Source organism: Calypte anna, chromosome Z (genome assembly GCF_003957555.1).
Source record: "Calypte anna isolate BGI_N300 chromosome Z, bCalAnn1_v1.p, whole genome shotgun sequence".
Lineage (NCBI taxonomy): Eukaryota > Metazoa > Chordata > Aves > Apodiformes > Trochilidae > Calypte > Calypte anna.
Window position 1 is genome coordinate 62,386,281 of NC_044274.1, and position 22,831 is coordinate 62,409,111.

Here is a 22,831-nt window from a genome sequence, read left to right on the forward strand (position 1 = left end):
TGAAATTGTATTTGTGGGCAAACCTATCTTGTATGTTGAAGACAGAGGTCTTATACCTTACTCATCCTTTGCTGCTCAACAGCAAGTTTGGGCCTGATTCAAATAAGTCAGTGCTCAGTGAATCCAGGTCAATCACTTTAAATTAATGTAACTTTCAAGGAACTAGCTTTACAAAAGAAAGCAAGAGCAGATCATTTTTATATTTCTGCTGTTGTTTTTTTAAGAAAAAATATGGGAGGCTTCCTCTGTTTCACACATTTGGCATATTGTCCAGTTAGTCCTCCTTCCTGAAAAGAGAACCTGTAAGTGTAGACCACAAGTCAGGGCAAGGAACATTTCTTCTGCTCAGTGAGCCCAGTCTCTATTGACTTTTTCATGGTAATAATGAGAGGCTTCGGAGCACCGAAAGAAAGTAAATGTCATTCCTATCTTCAGGTAGAGCAAGAGCTAGCCAGGCAATCTACAAGCCAATCAGCCTCAACTTCATCCCTTAGAAACTGATGTAGCAAATTCTACTGGAAACAACTTCCAGGCACATGAGGGACGGGAAGGGGATGGTGAGATGATGGCATGCATTCCTGTAGGGGAAATTATGCTTAACCATCATGGCATCTTCGCACAATGTGTTAACTAACTCAGCAAGGAAGGATAGAGGTGTCATGTTGTTTACCTCAACACTAGCAAGGTGTTTCACGTGGTTTTCTATAGTCCTCATAGACAAACTCACAAGGTATGGGTTAAGCAAGTTAACAGTGGGGTGGACTGAAAAACTGGCTTGAGGCTCAATGTGTGATCAGTGGCACAAAGCCCAGTTGGAGGTCAGTCAATAGTGGTGTATCCAGGGGAAAGTACTCATGCCAATACTGTTTTAACATTTCCACTGTAGACCTGGATGATGATTTAAGAGTGGACCCTCAAGAAGTTTGCACATTGTATAAAGCTGGGAGGAGTGGCTGATACACCAGACAGATGTGTCTGCTGTTCAGAGGGACCTCAACAGGCTGAAGAAACACATAGACAGGTATCTCATGAAATTCTACAAAGATAAATGCACATTGCTATCTCTAAGGAGGAACAACCCAGGTACCCATCCATACACACTAGGGACTGAGTGGCCGGAAACCCATCTTTGCTGAGAAGAACCTTGAGGTTCCTGGTGGTTCCTTAGTTTCCTGGTGGAAACTAAGCTGACCAAGAGCCAACAATGCACAGCAAAAAAGGCTGACTGTGGTATATGAGGCAGCACACTGCCAGCAGGCTGAGGGAGGTGATCCTGACCTCTACTCAGTTCTGTTGAGACACTTGAGCAGAAAAGTTTTTAAATTTCTCCACCCTGTAGAGGATAGCGCTCAATAATGTCCTCTCAGTTTGAAGTCATTATATTAAATGGAGAAAAGACTGCATGGGTAGAAAGACCTGTGGTACTGAATCAGTGTTTTGATATGCACAAAGGATCTCTGGTGAAAAATTGCCACATGTCGGTACTTGAGATTGAATTAAAAAGAAAAGCTAAAGAGAAGGTTGTTTTTCATTGAGACATTAGGAGTTAGAGGAAATGAAATGCCTGCTGCATAGTTCACCATTTAAAATCCACACAGCAATCCTTTTCAGCCATGGGTACTATGACCACGATCCAAGACAATAAAGAGAAATTGCTAAGGAACAATTTACAAGTTTCTCACACAGAAACAAGTAAAGTGGAGCTTGTTCAATGCAACAAGGAAAAGAACAGAATGATGAAGAGAGAGTTTTTAAAACAGTCATCTCCTGGACAACACAAAAAAACCCAAAAACACACAAAAAAATCTTGCAGAATCACTACCAAGGAATAAGACCATCCCAGCCTTGAACGAATATGAATTTAAAACAGTCTGTTTATTCACTCTGTAGCATTTTTCCATTGTTCATTAAAATATATTATTATACCACAAGCAGAGTTCAGAAGGCAATCTCTCTGGCTGATGGGTTGATTGGTGAGAATATTAGACTTCAACTATATCTCAGCAAATAATGGTCTCTCTCTGGAATAGCCAGAACTTTAACAGGAAGGAAGATACATTAGTGGGAATTTCCCCTAGATAACAGTCCTTGGTTTATAGAAATCCTGTTCCATTATCTCTTAAATATTATACAGATATAAATACGCAAGGCAGAAGCATTTGCTGTGCTCAGTTTGGAAACACAGTCCTCTCTGTAAGAATCTCTAATGTCTTTATTTTAAATACCTCTTTATACTCAAAATAACAATCATAGATTTGGAGACATTTAGACACAAAAATACTGAGATGCAACAGACTCAGAGCATTTTCTAATTCTTTGCTTATTCTAGTCTGTAAAGTGAAGCATGTAGACTACTACTTTTATAGAAAACTTCTCTTAAGAGAGCAGAACCCACTAAAAATCCAGACCCCACTCCTTTTTATTAATTTTTTTAAGAAGGCTAGATTACTCTCTGGCTAGCATTCCCATCTTTAGTCAGCTGTGCTTTCTTCTGTCTGATCAGGACTGCCTTACAACACAACAGGTGAGACAGTTTATAATTACATTAAATGTAGAATGTGAGTGAAATATGCACATAGAAATCTCGTTTTATGTAAAGGTTTTCTGAATCAAAAAGGTCTTCTGTATCAAAAAGCATATTGTTATTTCTGTACCAGTCCCAGTTTTCTACTATGCTGAATCTCTATGCGTTTTATTTTAAAGTAGAAGCTGCAACTTGAAGCTAGTATTGCATCTTGAAATCCAAGTTAAAAAATAGCAGAAGATACAAATTATCATCCTTGTTATTTACTTTATTAGTGAATACTACAAAAGTAAAGTGCGCTGCACAAGCTCAGTATTAGCTGTGTTTCAATATTTTTTATCACAGTTTTCTCTTTGGAATGGCATTAAAAAAGTAGAAAATAAGGGAGTTTATTTGTTCTCCTCTGGGATATTAAAATTTGCTTACAGGTCCACTTGCTTTTATTCTAAGACTTTACACTATGAAACAAATTTTGTCTCGAAAGGATGATTTTTATCCTTCGATGTTTCCTTTAGTTGTTACAAATTTATATTTAAACAGGAAATGTATGATATTACTTTATATATTACCTTATGCTGACTTTCTTTATTATATGCTTTATTTAAGGACTGTCAGGCAGTCCTTACTCAGGGAAAACTATTCTGTTTGGCAAGGACAGGACTGCAAGACAGAGATTCACTGTGTAAAGCAGACTGAAGTTTTACATTTGAGATGCAATCCAGCAATGGGCCTCAGTAACATATTGTGATGATTTTTACACTGATTGTGCAGTATTTCCTTTATATTTCTACAAGTTTCTAAAACTCAGAAGTTTATTTTCAAAATTTTTGAACGCTGCAAAAAGAGGAATACTAATAAAACCTGTGACTTCTGAGAACCTGGAAAAATATTATTAAGAATGTCTGTCATCATAGTGGTAAGTGAATGAGCTCAGTTGTCCAGTTTTCCATGCTGCCTGTGCACATCTTTCATTGTTGGTCCATTGGGTCAGGAAGGAAGCGCCTGGATTTAGTTCTTGGTGTTCTGTAAAGCTTCTATGAGAGCTTTGTTGTAGTCTGTGACCAGTGTTCTCACGTTCTTCATTACTGGTTCATAGTCACTCTCCTGACTTTTTGTTGCTATGACTGATTAAAAGAGTTAAGGAAACAAACTGCCAATATAAATATTAGCATAATTAGAGATCATAATGGAATGACAATGAAGTAAGTTTCCTCCTGTGAAAACCGTCAAAGGTTGCAAATAATGGAAAGAAACTTCAAAATAGGTCTAAAAGATTTGCAGCAATTTACCAGCTGCCATCTCATGCCAAGTATGGTAAAAAAAGAGATTACATGCCTGAGTCAGTTTTATTTCCACATATACAGACTAAAGGTCCCTTGTGGAAGACTCTGCCCATTGTTACAATGCAAAGAAAATAATTTCAAGGCACCCAGCTATTTACAGCCATACAGTTGGCAGTTTAGAATCTAGCAAAAGCCCCAGTTCAAGAACAGAGGACCTCTCTTTCCGTTGCATAAACTCTGGGTCTGTGCTTGGACAGGTAATATGTTGGAAAAAGTCAGGAGGCTGCCTTTATATCCTGATGAACTTTTTTCTCTTGGTTTGCTTTATAGTTTTTCTGTTAGAAAAAGAAGATCTAAGTCTCTTGTCTTGATAAACTATTCCTGTAGACCTTTCTTCATAGAGGAAGTGGCTTCAATTACATTATGTTGTTCAAGTTTTTTTCAGAATTTTTCCAAGATTTACAGCACTTACCAGATTCAAGAAATAGGATTATTTGGTACATGAAAAAGATTATGCTACATGCAGATCTCATATTATTATTTTTCCCCGGTGGCCTGGCTATTACAGAATTGCCTGAAATGTACTGTTGTACCATTTTCTGAGACATGTAGTAATGTCTACTGTCCAATACACAAGACTGCTTGATACAGTCTAGTTTTGCTGTTGCTTTTATCAGTTGCATTCATCCTATAAACAGTGATTCTATGCTCCTACATCATTTTGTTGAAGTGAATTTTACTGCAGAATTCAAAGTCCCCATATGCCTGAATCAGATCTCTAGAATAACAAGATAAGAAGAACCATCAATTCTAATTAAAAACACTTCAGTACTTCTGCTAATCTGAAGCACTACCTTATGAAAGTCACTTGAAGCAAGTAAGACATTGCTGATGCTTTTGGATAATGGAAAGTTTTGGATAATCAGTGGAATGCAAACCCTTTATTTAGCAACACATAATGAGAAAGATACAATGCAGTTGCCCATTCCAGTCCATTTTACATCTAAAGCATCTCCTTGTCATATTATTACATTTATCAGAATGTTTTCTTGCTAATATGCATTTTTTTCTATTTCATAAGAAATACATTAAAGGCATCTCATTAATTATTTGAATTTTCAGCACTTGTATTTAAGGTGTTTTAAAACTGCAAAATACCATGTAAAGTCACCAGGTTTTCAAATAATTATACACTTGCTAATTATTTTCAGTAATAATGGACAGATGTGAAGAGTATCTTCACATGGAACCTAATGGTAATACTGACCCACTAGGAAAAACACCAGACTGAGAGACGAATCTCATGCTTTAGGATATTGTGAAATTGTTTCAGATAACAAGTTTGCAAGTTGCTAAATATAATACCTATCACTGAACCAGACATTTACAAAGTATCACCTTTCCTCTCCTCCCATCTGCTGCTCTCCCTTCTGTCCTGTCTTATTTTGCTGGAGGAAACAGACTTCTTCCTCAATTAATATAGTGCATGAATTTTACTGTATTTCTTAATGAGAAGGATACATTCCTTCATCATGAAGTTGTTTTGCTCATGGTGTTGCCACTTCCTCTCCAAATTTGTGAGCTGAAAACAGAAAAACAGCCAAAAATTAAAACAGTAATTATTGCACACATAACATTATAAAAAGAAATTTTGCAAAAAATATTATATCAATAGTTTATACTCTATTGCATGATAAGATCCAAGTTATTTCACAAAAAGCTCACAGAAACGAGAAACAATGGCAAAATTAGTTTTAAAGTTGCCAATGATTAACTTGTATATAATGTAGCACTTAATATAGTTATTTATATAAAAGACCTGTCTGCAGGGTAGATGAAAATACTCAGATGAGAATTCAAGCCTTGTCACATAGGAAAATGTGTAAGCAAGTCAGAAGTAAAAAGGGAGATACTAATTCTTATTATACTTCATATAATTTAAGTCATCTCTTCTCAAAATGATTAAGATCTAAACTCACTAAAGATACAATATTTCCTGACACTGTCGTAGGCTTTGAGCTATACAGAAGAAACTTCCTTACTTCCATAGTTAAGTTTCCTGTCTGATGCCAGAAGCTGTGATAAGAGCAGAGCTGCAGTGAGAAGATTGTAAGAGCATGGGTTAAGTGCTGGCACTTCTTCAATACTTTCAGCATCAACAGGAAGCTAATGTGGACATTATATCAATGGCCGCTTCCTTACAATACAATTTTATAATATTTGTTTTTCTGATGCTACTGTTCAAGGTTCTGCATTTCAAGATATGCAGATGTTATTTTAAATGCAAAAACTGAAAATCATTCTGAGACTAAGCCTTCAGAGGAAACTAATTTAGTACATCAGGACAATCTTGAAACATTTTATTCCTTGAACTACAAGATACAAAAATACTTGTTATTTTACTCAAAATAAATCTTACAGTGAAGAATCAGTTATCTAGTGTACTGCTTCACAGAAAACATAGGAGTTTTTTATTTTATTTCCAAGATATGGTATTTCTGACCATTCATAATTTTTATTGCCCCCTTTGTAGATGTTTCTACATGCTGTTCAGCCTGTAAAGGAGCCTAGTTTAAAATATGTACCAAAATAAATACTCAATGCATCTTTAATGTAACTCCTTGTCACTGCTCACGCAGGTGACTGCCTAGAAAACAGCCCAAACCCTCAATGCATGTGAATGCTATCTGCACTTCAAAATCCTTGATACATGTCAGTTACTGCCATTTTAAGATATATCTTTATTTACCCTCATGATATTTACTTTGGTGACAGAAAGAGACAAATTTTTTTTTTGCACACATTGAAATAGAACTGCCACAGATGAATCAAATGAAGAAATGCTCTACAACTAGTATTTTATATAAACTTTGCAGCATCATTTTGCAAGTATTTTAACACTGGCTGTATCTCTAATTCTGATTTACATAATCTCTAGGAATAAAAATCTGATCTTGCCATAAAAAATATATAGTAACTGAAGCCTTGCAGAATCTGACACGCAGTTTTGGAGATCTATATCATCACCCTAGAGCTAACCCCCAGTGATCATATGGTACAGGTTTATGTTTGTATATCCTGAGTTATCTCTCATCTGCTCCATTAAGTTCACTCCTGATGAAAGTTAACTAAAACATGTACAAATATTACCTTGAACTCCTAATGGAATTAGAAAAAGTAACAGTTCTAAGGGACAAGGATTTCAAGTACTCAAAAACAATTAAAATATGTGAAATGCAGATAAAATAATTGATTTTCATTTTTCTGCTTATTTTGAGGTTATCCATTTTCCTTCTGTGCATTCAAGCTTAAATGCCAGTAGAGTTCTGTTGCCAAAATGACAGCAGTTCATAGGTGTTTATAATGGAAGCATCAAAGCTGCTCAGGAGTTTATAAACATCTTCTTTCCTGATATTTTGAAATGTAAATATAAATACAACCAAATTCAAAAGTTCCTTGGGTTTCAAGAAGTCTGAACAAACCCTAAAACTTCAGTGGTCAGCAAAAAGCAGAGGCATAGGAAAAGGGAAATGGAATTAATAGTACAGGTTGCAATAAAAAAACTTTAAAAGCAAAAGACATCTTATTTAATTAGTACTGGCTTTTTTCCCCCCTGTAGTTTTTTTTTAAGTTGGTCTTTAAAACTCTGCCAGCAAAGAAACAGCAATAAAGGGACAGTTCTGAGCAAGATTAATACAAACACTTAAGCAAAGGATTTGCAATTATTAAGCTCAGAAAAACCTCTGACTAGCAAGTGTGAAATCCAAAGCTTAAGAGAAATTCATTGGCATATTAACTTTTGTTTGAAAATAGAAAATATGGCTATACATTTATAACACAACTTTGAAAGCACCCTGAGAAGAAACCAACTGATTCCATCCATACTTCCAGTGTACAAAAAAGAAAAAAAGAAAATATGCTAAAATGAACAGAAGAGATAATATGAAGCTTAAGCTATACCTGAGAATGTGTCTCATTCTCTTCAAGCTCTCTCTTTAGTGTCTCATACTCTGTATTCAACTGTTCCATTATTTTATTGAAAGTACAGCTACGTTTTGTTAATCTTTCTTTGTCACTCTGGAGTTTCTAGTTGGAAAAAAGAAACAATATAAACTGATTAATAGTTGAGTTAATTTGCTGTGGGCTACAAATTATTTAAATTTAGGTTTCAAGATGCTGCCTTTTCTTCCTTTCACAACAAGATCATATGCATAAAGAACTTCCAAGGTTTTCTCTAGCAATGTATGCTCTGTCTTAAAGAGAATATCCAACGGTTATGACCAAGTTGTAGGCTTAGTATATCAGGCCAAGTGGGAATGCTGATGCTAAGAATTTATAGGAAATTTATCACATGTGAAAAGGGAAGACATCTATCTAGAGTTTTTCTTAAAAGCAAATACAGACAGAACAGATTTTTCTTTCCTGTTTGGATGCTACAGTTAGATTGCTAAATTCAAACTTACAGGTAGTCACAAGGTACAGCAGAAAAGTTCAGATGAATCACTAAAACATACTGGCGCAAGTTGCCCAGGGAAGTTGTGGATGCCTCATTCCTGGAAGTGTTCAAGATCAGGCTGGATGGGGATTTGAACAGCCTGGTCTAGTGTGAGGTGTCCCTGCCCATGCAAGGGTTTGGAACTCTATGATCTTTAAGGTCCCTTCCAACCCTAGCCATTCTAGGACTCTAAAACAAAAGGGAAATTTTGTGGAAGTTCAAAAGGCATCTAGTTGACAGCCTGCTACATGTATGTAGTTAATAAGCCACAAATATAAGCAGAGAAGCATTCAGATTAATTTGCACGGATGTGAAAGCCTAATTTTCATTATCAGTCAGGATTCCTGGTCACAGACTTGGATTTTCCTTCACTACTGTGTGCTCAAAACCACATATATTCTGTATAATCCAAAGTCTTGTTCCTTTCATTACCTTTTTCTTCTCTTCTCCTGATGCTCTCAGAGCTGGCAAATTATTATAGACCTCCAAATCCATTTTGGTTTGCTCAATTTTGTCTTTAAGAGAGGCCAGCTCATCAACCATCTTGCCTTCCAAGACCTCCATCTTCTGTAGGTCCATTTGCAGTTTTTGACTCTCTAGATCACCGGATACACAACCTCTAATTAGAAGTAGTTTTAATTTCATAAGACATTACATTCAGAAGACATTCAGAATATAAAGCTTTATGATATACTTAAACAACATAAAAAGCTCCCGCATATCTTTCTGATTTTGATATTCACATTTGAATGTGATTGAAGAAAAAAAATTGCACCTTTACAGTAATCCTATAAATCAGATTCCCATATTATAACTATAATTTTACTCCTTAAGTATAAATAATGAAACTGTGATTTTCTCTACCACAGTGTGGCATTTCTATTGTTAAAGTTGTTACTGGCAACAGTCAATTTCAAATTTTAAAGCAGTAGTGATACCTTACAAAAAGTTGACAGCAATAGTGCAGATAAAAAATATCCTTGTTAGTTTTTTTTAACACAGTGTTGGTTTTATTTATGTTCCCAGTCTATGGTAAGAGTTTTCTGAGAGTAAATACCCAATTAAACATTAGCTCTGTACAGGAAAATACTTTCATATTAAGAACCGTCACAGCCTACCAAATCAGCATGTGCAACAATTTTTTCACAGTACATTTATTTCTCACAGTACATTAATAAGAAAGAACAGATACAGGCAACTAAAGGAGATAGAAATATTGATGGATTCTTATACAAAAGATGTTAAGACTGAAACGGTTCAGACTTGAGATGCTTAAGAGAAAACACAATAAATATATACAAAATCCAGTTTTGGGGATGTTATTCAGCATGAATGTGGAAGGATTAGATGTGGCTAGACTTATTTTGGATGGCTTTCTGATGTGCAGCCTTATCACTGTATTTTCCACATGCCCTGAACATTCACACACATGGCTGCACACTCTTATATTTCAGAGCTGGGTCTAACTCAGAAGAATGATACAAATAATGCAGGTATTTTTTCTATGCTCTGAAGTAATAGGCAGTACAGAACTTCACAGTAGAAGGGATTGGATGTGCGTATGTGACAGAGAAAGACTTCACCTTCCAAAAACCGTGGGTATGGTTTTCTTAGTGGAATTCTTCGGGAAAAATCTCACCTGATCAAATCCCTCTCATAGCAAGACTTTAGCACTAATCTCTCTCTCCTGGATTTATGGCATATACTACCTTTTAAGAGCAAAATACTGGCTTTAATTAACATTTCTGGCTTACTGCCAGGTGCTCTGGTGATTTCTTTAGGAACATCAAAATAAAGCCAAGATTTGTGTGTACAATATGTAAATGTAATTATCCTGAGAAACACATTTCCATAATATGTGAATTCTGTAAGAATGAAAGGGCAAAGAGAATCTATATAAATATGAACATTTTCCTCATTGGTAAAAGAAGAGTTAAAAATAAAAGGCTTGCACCTGCATCACTGCATTTCTGTGATTCAGTGTTTTATGCTGCCTTGCACTCTGAAGGACTTAAGGAAACACTTTCCCTGTGTCTAGAATATTTCATAACTGCCTCTAGTTTCACTTTGAAGTTCCTGGTATTGGTCAATGTCAGATCCCAAAACATGACTGAATGCAGCTCTACTTCTCTTGATCCTGTGGTAATGTTGCTTAAAGACAGAAAAATGCTAAATGACCTGAATGAATCAGGGCTTTAACACTAAAAACAGTAAAAAGACAATTACAAAATAAAAATAATTCAAATGGCAGAGAAGTAGCAGAAAAAATCTTTTACATTTTTGAAAGGATTTATTTAGGATTTATTTACACCGCTTTCACTCTATAGTTGTTCTAATATGTATTTTTTAAAGATTTTAAAATAAGATATAGTAGACTAATAGGCAAAAAGCCTAAAAGGATTCTTAGACTACCCCAGCCATATACGGATAAAAACTGATGGTGAGACAGCAATGGGCTATTCCTATCCATTCACACTTTCTGGAGAAAAGAGAAGAAACTCTAAGGGCTGAATTCTATCCTTATTCAGCAATAGCTGCAATGAAAAAAAATTATAACTATAAAATCTCAAAACTTCTCTAGGGGAAAAGACAGGAAGAGGATGCAGCCCAGTTCCTTCTGATAGGCAATAAAGTTGCAGTGTCTAACAGGCAGTGTGTACACAGTAGCAAAATCTCAGACCAAACTACACTGACCCAGGGAAATGTTTTTGAGAAACTATGCCATCAGCACTTTTGTTTACTCTTCATGGTTTCCTTATATTATTATTTTTTCACTCTTTTTTTTTTAAGGGTCCTGCTGCTGGACTTTTTATCTTTGTTACAGCAAGAGAACGTGGAAATCCAGACTTTAATCACAACAAAGGAATCCTAGAGAAGACTGCTATAATTCAAAAGTTAGGGAAAACTTCAATTGTGCATACTAAATATTCACAGTATTTTTGAAAGAATCTTCAGTTGTTCATTACAATATCTATAAGGCTTTGATTTTAGATGTTTACTTATGAATCATTTAAATGATAATTATGTACTGTAACTCTCTTCTCTGCCCTTGCAAAGAAAGACATGTATCTTCCAGAATATCCTTACATTGTACAGTAATAAGAATTCATGCTAACTTGAAGGAGCAAAAAGTAATTTTTGAACTTGTAATATATGGGCCAGCTTTTTAAACTACACTAGAACTCAGAATGTATTTGCAGACAAGCAAAAGCTAAATAAGCGTAACACAAAGCAGGACAATCAATTTTGGTAACATTCTGTGCACACAGACTTCTTTTTTGCACATAACTACTTTGAAGCCACAATACAGGCTTCTATTTTGAAAATTAATTACTAAGTACAGCCTCCTTACAAAATGATCTAAGGGTCTTAATTCCTGCCCTTTCCTTTCATCCAAAGAAACAAGGAAAAGCTTGCTGAACCAGTAATGATACTAGCAAAAGCTTAAAATTACGAAACCAACTGCACTATAAACAGTGCAAATAATTAAATAGATACTTGTTATAGAAATGAAAGAAAAAAATTCTGTCAGCTTTTTGAAATTACAGGCAATATTCTACAAAGTATTTAAGTAGTTTACATATTTAAGCATTTCCAAAATTAAGTAAAAATGAAAACTCACTTTGCAGAATGAAAGCCTGAGAGTTTGAGAGCTATTCATTGTTGTCATTCTTCTACAGTACATACACAAATTTTAGGTAAGTGACACTAAGAACTACATTTGCAAATAATACACGGTTAGATAACTGTGGAAGTCCCTAGTTCAGTTTAATTAAACGCTATATTAAAAACTGTGAAAAATGTTTATTTTGAGTTGAATATTAGTAAAGCCAAGCTTTGACCTCAAATTCAAATACTTCTGTTTAATGTGTATCTATACAAGAAAGCTGATAATTTACTGATAATAGTAAGTGAAATGCTACCGAGAAATGTGTAAAGTATTGTTACCCACAACATGTCACTGTATTTGTATTTTAATATTTGCTTATCATTAACCCTAAACTTGTTATTACTGTAACAACTTGGGTATTTTTTATTTTTTTAAGGAATGAATTTGAAAATTCATTGCTAATCTCACCTGTTACCAGATTCTTAGCAGTGCTCTGTGATTTCTGCATTTCATTTGACTTGAAAGTCAGGTCTTCCTGCATAATCTTCAGCTCTTGATTTGTTACAGATGAAATTTGTTTCATGTGATTCACATTCTGTGTGTTACCAAGAACAATAATCAGAACATGCTGCATCCTTGAAAAAAAAATGGTAAGTGGACAAACAAAAACTCTCCTGTCCTAACATATTTTCTATTATTTGGCTTTTCTACCACAAAGATTGAAAATACTGGAAACATACTGAAGTGATTTAAATGGCATCTGTTTTCATTCTGCCAGCTTTTTGATAAAAGAGGTAGTCACAGGTCACTGAAATGAAAAAAAGTGCATCAAGTATGAACAGTGTTGCTCTATCTATCTCATCTAAAGTAAGTGTCATTGCCTAAAATACACCTTATGTCATGCCATACTAAAAGAGAAGACAAGAGGTTAAAATAATAAAAGCATTACTCAACTGAATAATTTCTATAAGAAAAAATTCAATGGCAACCAAAAATATTAAAACATTCTTTGAAAGTAAAAAAAAAAAAAAAAAAAAGACTGCAAATGGGAACAATTATAAAGTTTTTACATTGAATATTACGCAGTAGAGTATTACAGACATAATTTTCGATCGGAGAGATGACTGGAAGATTGTCAGTTACTCAATAATAGTGCAGAAAGTGTAGTGACTCCTGAACAGAGATTTGCAGACTTTATGGAACCAAAACATTGCAGTAGGTTTATTTGCAATATTCTGAAACGTTTATCTTGAATGTCTTTGTCTTGAACATTTATTCATAGACTCATAGAATGGTTTGGGTTGGCTGGGGGGACATTAAAGATCATCCAGCTCCAACCCCCCTGCATGGGCAGGGACACCTTCCACTTCACCAGGTTGCTCAAGGCCTCTTCCAGCCTGGCCTTGAACACTTCCAGGGAGGGGGCAGCCACAGCTTCTTTGGGCAACCTGTGCCACGGTCTCACTACCTTCACAGGAAAGAATTTTTTCCTATTCTCCAGCCTAAATCTCCCCTCCTTAAGTCTAAAACCATTTCCTCTTGTCCTGTCACTACACACCCATGTCAAAAGCCCTACCTCAGCTTTCTTGTAGGCCCCCTTCAGATATTTGAAGGTTGCTCTAAGGTCATCTCGGAGCCTTCCCTTCTCCAGGCTGAACAACCCCAATTTCCTCAGCCTTTATTCATAGGGGAGGTGCTCCAGACTTCTGATCATTTAGTGGCTCTCTGGACATGTTCCAGGAACTCTGTGTCCTTCTTATATTGAAGACCCCAGAACTGGACACAGTACTCCAGGTGGGGTCTCACAAGAGCAGAGTAGAAGGAGAGATTACCTCCCTTGACCGTCTGTGCTGCTTTGATGCAGCCCAGGACACGACTGACTTTCTGGGCTGCAAGGCACATTGACAGCTCATGTTGAGTTTCTGGTCCACCAACACCCCCAAGTCCTTCTCCTCAGGGCTGTCCCCAATCCTTTCTCCTCCCAACCTGTATTCATGCATGGGATTGCCTCCACCCAGGTGCAGAACCTTGCACTTGGCCTAGTTGAACTTCACACAGTTTGCACAAGCCCACTTCTCAAGCCTGTCAAGGTCCCCCTGGATGGCATCCCTTCCCTCCAGTGTGTTGACTTCACCACAGTTTGGTGTTGTCAGCAAACTTGCTGAGGATGCAGATTCCACTGTCCATGTCACAAACAAAGATATTAAACAGCTCTGGTCCAAGTACAAACCCTTGAGGAGCACCACTCATCACATATCCCCATTTGGATACTGAGCCACTGATCACAACTCTTTGGGTGTGACCAGCCAGCCAGTTCCTTATCCAGAGTGGTCCATCCATTGAATATGTACTGTTCCAGTTTAGAGATCAGAATGTCTCATGGGACAGTGTCAAATGCTTTGCACAGGTCCAAGTAGATGGTGTCTGTTGCTCTGCCTTTGTCCACTGAGGCTGTGATCCCACCATAAAAGCCTACCAAACTAGTCAGGCAGGACTTGCCCTTGGTGAAGCCTGTTCAGCTGCCACCAATCACTCCTTTGTTATCTTCTTGCCTGAGCAGAGCCTCCAGGAGGATCTGCTCCATGATCTTGCCAGGCACAGAGGTGAGACTGACAGGCCTGTAGATCCCTGGTTCTTCTTTTTTTCCATTTTTGAAGATAGGGGTTAAGTTTCCCCTTTTACAGTCAGCAGACTTCACCAGACTTTCCAAATGCTATGGACAGTGACTTTGAAACTTCATCCATGAGTTATTTCAGGAGCTGTGGATTATTCCTTCAGGTTCTTCAGAAGCTTCTGCTCTTCATCCACATTGGATGAAGAGTTTACCAGTCTCTGTCTTTGGCTTCTATTATAATGATGATGATGATTACAGCAATTATGAAAACTTTTTTTTTTATTCTGGTCACAAATATTACATAATATTCAGAATGCTTCAGGAATAAAGAGAAATTAATCTCTTTTTATTGCTGTTTTGTTTGTTTGGGTTTTTATTTTGTTGTTGTTGTTTGTTTTTAACTACAGCTTTTATTGTTTGTTTGTTGTTTTTTTTTTTTAATTACGGCTGTAACAGGTTTAATATTTATTCCTCTGAAGAGATTATTATGCTGGTACTGACAGGATAAAATATAAAACTCACATTCTTCTTTATCCATTTGTTCTCCTGTTCTGTGCTTCTCAACTTCTAGCTTGCCACAGAAAGAGGGAAATGCACTTACTCTGCTTGAGTGCTCCAGGAGTGCAACAATGTTAGCTTCTATTTGGGCCTTTCGTTCCAGCTCCTGATTCTTCACTTCTTCAAAAGTCTCAAAAAAATCTAGAAATCAACAAAAATAATAAAGAAGGGTGTTATTTCCACAAGCCCTTGCTGTTTCCAGTCAAACCTTTGTATTAAGTTGACAAGCTGTGCACCTTCAGACAGGTTACTATAAGACTAATAGTTTATTTAAGAGAAAGGTAGTAGAGTCCTTAAAATCTGTCAGCATTTGGGTTAAAATGGATAAGAAGACAGTTTTTCCAGAGAAACATATTTGACTGATTAGTGGCATGAGGTCATCTCCTTTTTGGATAATGTTTAAGTGAGAGTTCCCACCCAATGGGAACGGAATTTCAACACCATAATTTCTGAATACTTATCCTAGTAGCTGTTCATCTCCATTTTCCTGAAAGCTATAAAAACAGGCTAATAAATAAATAAATTAAAAAGTTGACTTCACTACCTCTAATGGCCTGGACTAAATGCCAAACATTACTGTGATCTGAGCTACTGATGTGATACCATTTCTTTCCTTCTATATGATGTCCCTTTGCTCCTTCTCTAACATACGCTCCTTTCAGCAAGTGTCCAACTGAATCTGATAGGACAGTTGTAATGGTGGTTTTTTGGCTACATTTGTGTTCTAGGCATACAACACTGTGGCAGACATTGAAAAAAAGGTGCTGGATACATCACATGGAAGTCAGCTATTCATCAAGATGGTACCTAGCGCTGTGAGTTATGATCATCCTTTTCCTGCTGCATCTCCTCCTAAAGCATGGCTTATATAGGAACACTCACAAAATCCAGCAGCTTGCTAAATTACTATCTGGATGAAAAAGGGCAGAAGTGCTTAGTAAACTCAAGATTGATTACTTTGGAAGAGGAACTCTTGCTGGAAATACTGACGAACCCTGAAGGGATGAGGACTGACAGGAGAACTGCGGATCCCACACCACCCAGGGCCTTATCTATTTTAAAAATTCTTTACTAATAAGTAATGGATAAGAAAAATATTGTAATACCTGATATAATATGCAATGCTATGCATGAAAGAGTTAACAGAAATGCTTCACAAAGAACAGCTTCTAAAACTTTTAGAGATGAAAGTGCATCGTTGAAGCCAGAAGATAATACTCAGACTCTACAAAGACTATCCCTGAAGCAGCGACACTTGGAATTCTTTGAAGGTCAATGAATAGCATTATACAACACATTTGTAATGAGCACAGTTGATTGCTAAAAATAATGGTGCAGATTCAATTGGCTCAGAAAGTTGAAATATAGTTTTGTTCAGCCCTACAATGACCACTGACCTGACTAGTAAGTGCAGACAATAGCACTGGTCAACAATGTAAGAAGGTTTATTTTTTGCCAACACTGCTATAAAGTAGTAACCAGAAACACAGTTAAAACCAAAGATTAAGCTGACTGCAATTGAAAACAATCTAGTTAAGTTCTAGGTGCTGAATAATACCATGGCCAGGTCTGTTCTTCTCCAGTATCTAGGCTGCAAAGGAAACTATCCTAAGAAAGGGAAGTTCTGTTTTCTGTGTGATTTTCCTTTCCTTCATAATGAGCTTGTCTGCTTTTATTTTAAAATATAGCACAATTATACTTCAATAAAAGGAGCAACAACAGCTCCAAAAAGAGCTCCTTCCTCAAAGGGCACCTACTGAAAATTTCATGCTGTCTGTTGCTTTGAAATACTGACAGAAATCTTCTACACTATAAAAATATCTGAACACAACAGAAGGAAAGGGCAGTAATGAAAGTTACAATATTGAAATTATTGCTTAATGCTTTATATTGACAACCTTTGAGCTGCTCTTTCCCTTTCTGTTAAAAAAAGTAAATAGGTAATTTTTACACAGAGAATCACTCTGTAGGGTCCATATTTACATCTCATCTCACTGACTTTCTACAAAAACCATTCCTTTTCATCATACCTGTCTGAATGATCATGTTTCATTTGAATGCTAGATGTTTCACAGGCCCATGAAAAATTTGATAGAAGAGACAGCAAGATGTCACCTAATTAATTTACTTGCTCCAGTACAAAAACAGTGGCAGGTCAGTAATTGAGACTTTTATCTATACTCTTCTTACAGACAGTTCATGATATATACTCTACAATTCCTCATGCCAATCTATTCCAACTCTTGTTGAGCTTTTATTTTTTGAAAGTTTTTCCTAATATCCAACTCAAAATCTTTCTGGAAAAGCTTGAGTATCCTCCTTTTCTATCCTCCATGTGTATGAAGAGATAGATTATTCATTTATTACTGGAAACAGATTTTTACATATTTGATGACTGTCCTAAATTCTCTAAAATAAAAGACTTGTTTTTTCACATTTCCTTGAAGATCATTCTTTCTCTGCCCCCATCAGCCTCTTTTCAGGACTGCCAACATCGTTCTTCATGTGCAGCAGAAGGGGAGACAATATTCCAAAGGAGGAATTCCTCAGTGCAAAGAAAACGAGGTTATTTCATGTTTCTGATGAATTGCACTCTTGTGTATACTTCCTGCTGTATATTTTCTTCTGTGTTAGTGGGATATCAGTGAGGCATACTTCAGAGCTGTTCCTAAAAATCTGCACCCTATTTTGTATTTTTGCTGTTGATTACTCTGTCCAATTGTATAAACTCACCCTTAATCGTTTTTGATGTTTTTTGTACTTGAGTTCTCATCTGCTCTATGTAAATTCTAACCCTGTCCTCCAACATGATTTCGGCTTTTCCAATGCACCACTTTCTTTGAAACTATGTATTTCCTGTCTCTCCTGTTATCAAGATGTTTAATAAAAATATTGCCTAATCTGAACATCAAACACAGTGCAAAATTCTACTTAATGCATCCTTCTCACTTGGCACTGAATGGTTTAGAATTTCTAATTTTTTAATCAAAAAATGCACAGTATAAGTTAATAATGGACAGTATTTCCCTAGTTTGCTTTTGAGAACATGAAGACACAGCAGCAGCAACTGAAGTCAAAGAACACATCATCTGCTGCTACTCCCTTTTTCTTAAACACTTTTATTGAAAAGATGGAAACCAGTTATTTGTTATTGACAAATCAATACCACTGTTAGTCACACTCCTGTTTCTATAACATTTACAATTTTTTTCCTTGCTTATTTTTTCCACAATCATTCTGGAAATTGATACTAAGCTGACTGGTCTATACTTCTTTGGCTCTTCTTAAAGACAAGTACTACATTTGCTCTTTTCCTGTCCTCTGATGAAGAGCAGGAACAGATCTAAAACTCTCTAAGTCAGAACTACTGGGAGGCCCCATTTTCACAATCTGTATTTGTAGAAGATCAAGTGGGCTTTTACCATTCTCTTTCCCTGGCAAACAGCTAAATTGAAAATGCAGACTCTCTAAGTGCTCTTACCCATCTTTACTTACTGTCAGCTGAGACATTTCTAGCTAGTATCATGTTAGTCATAAGCTATAGCAAACATTTTAGAGAACACTGTTACAGAAAGACATTATATACTTCAGCCTTCATGGCGTGTTTCTTGATCATTTTCCACTCTTGTTGAGTAACTGACCAGCTTTTTTTGTAAACTGCCTACTACAGCATACTAGCAATATCAGATATTTTAAAAACAGTTATGTTTTTATCCTTGTGTTTTTATCCTCTGCTATTTGCTGTGAGGTCTCTGCAACTAATATGGAAGAAAGCTTTAGCAGCATTCACCTTGAATAAAGAGATACAAAAACCTTAATTTAAAGAATTATGATGTCTATGCTTGCCAATTTTGAGGTTCTGCTTTTAACCTTGTTTAAACCTGAACAGCTGGATTGATATATCTTACATTTAAATAAACTTAAAAATTAATTTCAGTCTTGCTTTCATAAAATAAGGCTATGTTCCTAAAAATTTTAGTTTGATGAAAAGCCACAAAAGGATCTCCAAGTATTTGTGGATGTCCTACTACTCCTAAAATATCAATTGTCTTGTCCTGAGGTAGATCACAGAAACGTTATGCAAAGATCAGGATATCAGTTGTTTTCAGCTCTAAATTAACTGAGTCTCAATAATACAAGAAAGCCTGTATTTTAAGTGCAATTAGGCCTAACGAAAGTATCTTAGAAAACTTACTGTCTATGCTCTCTTCCTTCTTCTTCAGCTCCTTGTATTTCCGATTTTCATCTCCTGCAAGAGACATAACATTTAACTTCATATTGTCTCAGCCAAAGACTCCTTTAGGTGGGCAAAATGTTTTTGGTTTTGGTTTGTTGTTTTGCTTTTTTTTAAATTAAAAAAATCTACATGCTTAGAAACAATAGGACTCATCCCATGCTCACTGATACAGTCACTTAAATGGAGTATTAAATACACATTTTTATATTAAAAGAAGATAATTAGCTTAATAAATCAGCCTCAATGCAATTTTTAGAACTTCTTAGAGGATGGAATTTTTCAAAAATAAGAGTGGAGCAAATTCTTGGTTTGAACAAAGGAATTTCATAGGATTCTGTAGTCAGGTGAATTTCAATACTAGACAAAAATATTTTTGTGCACCCTGGTGAGCTAAAACTTTCAGCAGCTCTGTCTAACATATGGGCGTTATCAATGGCACTTCCATGTATTAGAATGGACTTTCATACGGGTACACAGCTTGTAAGTAACAGTGTGACAGCATAAGGCAATTAAGCAGGAAAATGGGACAAATAATGATACGGAAAAATAAACTGCAGAGAAAGATTTCTAAAATTGAGTTTAAAAGAAGAACCTTTCCATGCACATTTTTTAATAGATGTACTGGAAGTAATGAGTAACATACAATAAATAATCCACTCCACCTCTAAATACAACTAGTGACTTTAAATAGGTCCAAATTAAAATGTAAAGTGGGAGATGTGATACACTTGTCACAAGTTTCAAGAAGATGAGATAATTCAGCAATGAAGAATAACTTAAAGTTTCAAACACCTAAATTTTTAATTGCTAGAGTCTTGGTCATTGATGAATTTTCAGCATGAACTTGTAACTCTGTAGAATACAAACAAAAGTAATGAAGTAGATATAGATATAACTAAGCAAGCAAGTTTCTCCAAGTCTTTTTACTTGTACACTCCCATGCTTTCCTTCTTATCTAGTATATACAAACAAAAGGAACATCAGTGTGCCCCCAAAGGATTGCTATACTGCTACAGCTTCTAGATGGGGCTTTGTTCCCTGCTGGACTTTCTTTGATTTTGCAAGGCAAGTCTCCAATACTTAACAGCCCAGTCCCGTCTAAAACATCCAGTTACAGTAAGTCATGAAAAGGAGAGCTTCATGATCTGCCAAGTGTTTAAAATAAAATAAAAAAACCAAATAAACCTGACAACCTTTAAAATGTACAGAGACATTTGGCATTATTATATATGGCATTATTATATCAATATCTTAGCCTTTTTTGCAGTTTATGAAGTCTTAGATTTATCCCATATTAAGCTAATTTGATTTTTACTAATCGCCTAAACATGACTGCTAATATATGGAACATGTAATAACTTGGTGAATTTTTCACTTCCTTAGATTTTTTTAAGTGAAACTAAAGATAGTTATTTTCATTTATGGTCTCTACTTTGTTCTTCCCCTCAAAAATACCTTATCACTGAAATACTTATCCTGAAAGATCTAAAAATTCTTAATTTGATTTTTTTCCCCACTGGCTAATTTACCTTCAATTTAACTAAAAAACCTTAGGAGCTGAAGTTTTCAGAATACTTTGAAACAAACAGTTTAAATACTGCACCAAAGTAACTGACAGAGGAGGGAGGACAGGAATCTCAAGGGAAACTCCAAGATGCTCATTTAAAGCAAAAGCATGAATGACTCTCCAGGCTTTTCTCTCAATTTACTACAGAGGTGGCATTGGGAGTTTAGATTGCCCTGTCTTAAAGCTGCTCCTTTTGAGTATCTTCCTTATTCTCTCCCCATTACATCAATAGGTTGAATTCCCTCTATCTTATACCACAAGATAACGTTACACTGAATATCCTGACAGTTTCTGATATGTTGACAGAATGTGCTTTCTCCTACATGTGATTAAAGCCCTTTTCTTCATCAGGGATCTTTTTATGAAACAGTGAAAGACACAAAGACCAGCAATGAGTGATTGTGTGTGTAAACCTACAAATGTGAAAAGTAACTCATTTCTTACCTTCTGCATTTCTCCAAAGATAAAAAAAAAAAGTTGCAAGCGAAGCAAAAAGGAAAAATTAAAGCAGAAGAGTGAAATTGGCAATGATATCATCTGGAAATAAAAAAGCTAGTAAAACAATCTTAATAAATTATTTGTACAAAAATAATGAATTATCAGAAGAAGTAGGGAAATATTTTGAAATATTTTGTAATGCAAAAGATGAGAAAAAGATTTTTTTTTAAAATTACAGATAAATTTTACACCAATTGCCCAAGAAATGTCATAAAGTAAAAAGGACACAAAGACATTAATGCATCAGTCTTATAGAATTTAAGTAACTTATTAAAAAATTTCCCAGAATGCCCAAGCGTCCTTATAACGAGAAGGTTTTCTGTGGGATGAATATCCAGTATCCAGTTTAAGAAGAATTTTCCACAGCTGTTGAGGGTCTACGCTCAAACTAAGTTACTTCCTCCAGAACCCTGCCTTCCAGTGTTAGGACAGATCCTAACCAAGCCTAATGTACTAGAGCAGATGCTTTTTGGAAGAAGGTTTCTAAGCTCATACCATTTCTAGGCAGCTACCAAACTCTTCTTGCAAAGATCAGCCCAGAGAGTTTTAAAGACATACAAAAATAGCAATGAACTCTGTTTGCTTTACCCAGTATTAAACATTCTTAGTTCCACATTCATTCAGTGTATCAGATCATCTATAAGGTAAAATAAATAAAAGGTTTCCTAAGGCTGAGCTGATTCTGAAGTTCTGCCAGTAAAAGAAACTTCTAAATCTCAAGTAAAAATAAAATTGTGACACAATTGTACAGAAATCTGTACAATTATTATATATATTAGTTTTACTGCTCTATATGAAGGTGATGAACATGCTTCTGGGGATGGGTAGTCTCCATTTCTCACATTGGAAAGGAGAAGCCTGTACCCTCAGACACAAAACCTTCTGATGGTCAAAAATGGACACCAGCATATGCCTAAAACTTTCAAGAAACTAATATCCATAAGAATATGCTTTATAATATGAAAAGATGCAGTTCTGTATAATTCGCTATAAATCTAGTCATATTACCTTGATGATTCTCCAGATCCATATCAAGTTGCTGAATGACCTTTTTAAAATGGTTTATTTTTTCTTTTACGTCTGTTAGCCTAGTGCATAATGAAAGCCAAAGTTAAAATGGTGGTATACAATATTTTTTTTAAAGAAAATGGAGAGAAAAATCAGAATTAAAATAGAAAACCTATCATAATCAAAACCAAAAGAGTATCAGGAGGATTGCTGCTATTACAAAACGTGCATGTAAAACACAAGTTGCTTTTATCCATATATCTGTTGAATATAAACAGAATCATAGAATAGTACAGGCTGGAAGGAACCTCTTGAGAGTCCATCCATCGAGTCCAGCCCTTCTGTCAAAGCAGGATTACCACTCAATTTTGTAACATCAGCAAATGGGATGGGGATGCTCTCTGTCCCATCATGGAGGTTGCTAATGAAGATGCTGA

At 35.7% G+C, this 22,831-nt stretch overlaps 1 protein-coding gene across 1 annotated transcript in view; it reads right to left on the reverse strand.

The window, feature by feature from the left end:
- Positions 1-2,774: 2,774 nt before the first annotated feature.
- Positions 2,775-22,831, reverse strand: part of IFT74 (intraflagellar transport 74) — a 42,986-nt gene continuing 22,929 nt past the window's right edge. The window contains exons 13-20 of the mRNA XM_030467118.1: positions 22,395-22,474; positions 19,280-19,333; positions 15,128-15,225; positions 12,381-12,507; positions 8,735-8,898; positions 7,768-7,893; positions 5,329-5,389; positions 2,775-3,648 (exon numbers count right to left, since the gene is read on the reverse strand). Coding sequence (XP_030322978.1) covers positions 3,533-3,648; positions 5,329-5,389; positions 7,768-7,893; positions 8,735-8,898; positions 12,381-12,507; positions 15,128-15,225; positions 19,280-19,333; positions 22,395-22,474 — 826 coding nt within the window. The 3' untranslated portion in view covers positions 2,775-3,532. The remainder of the gene's footprint in view (positions 3,649-5,328; positions 5,390-7,767; positions 7,894-8,734; positions 8,899-12,380; positions 12,508-15,127; positions 15,226-19,279; positions 19,334-22,394; positions 22,475-22,831) is intronic.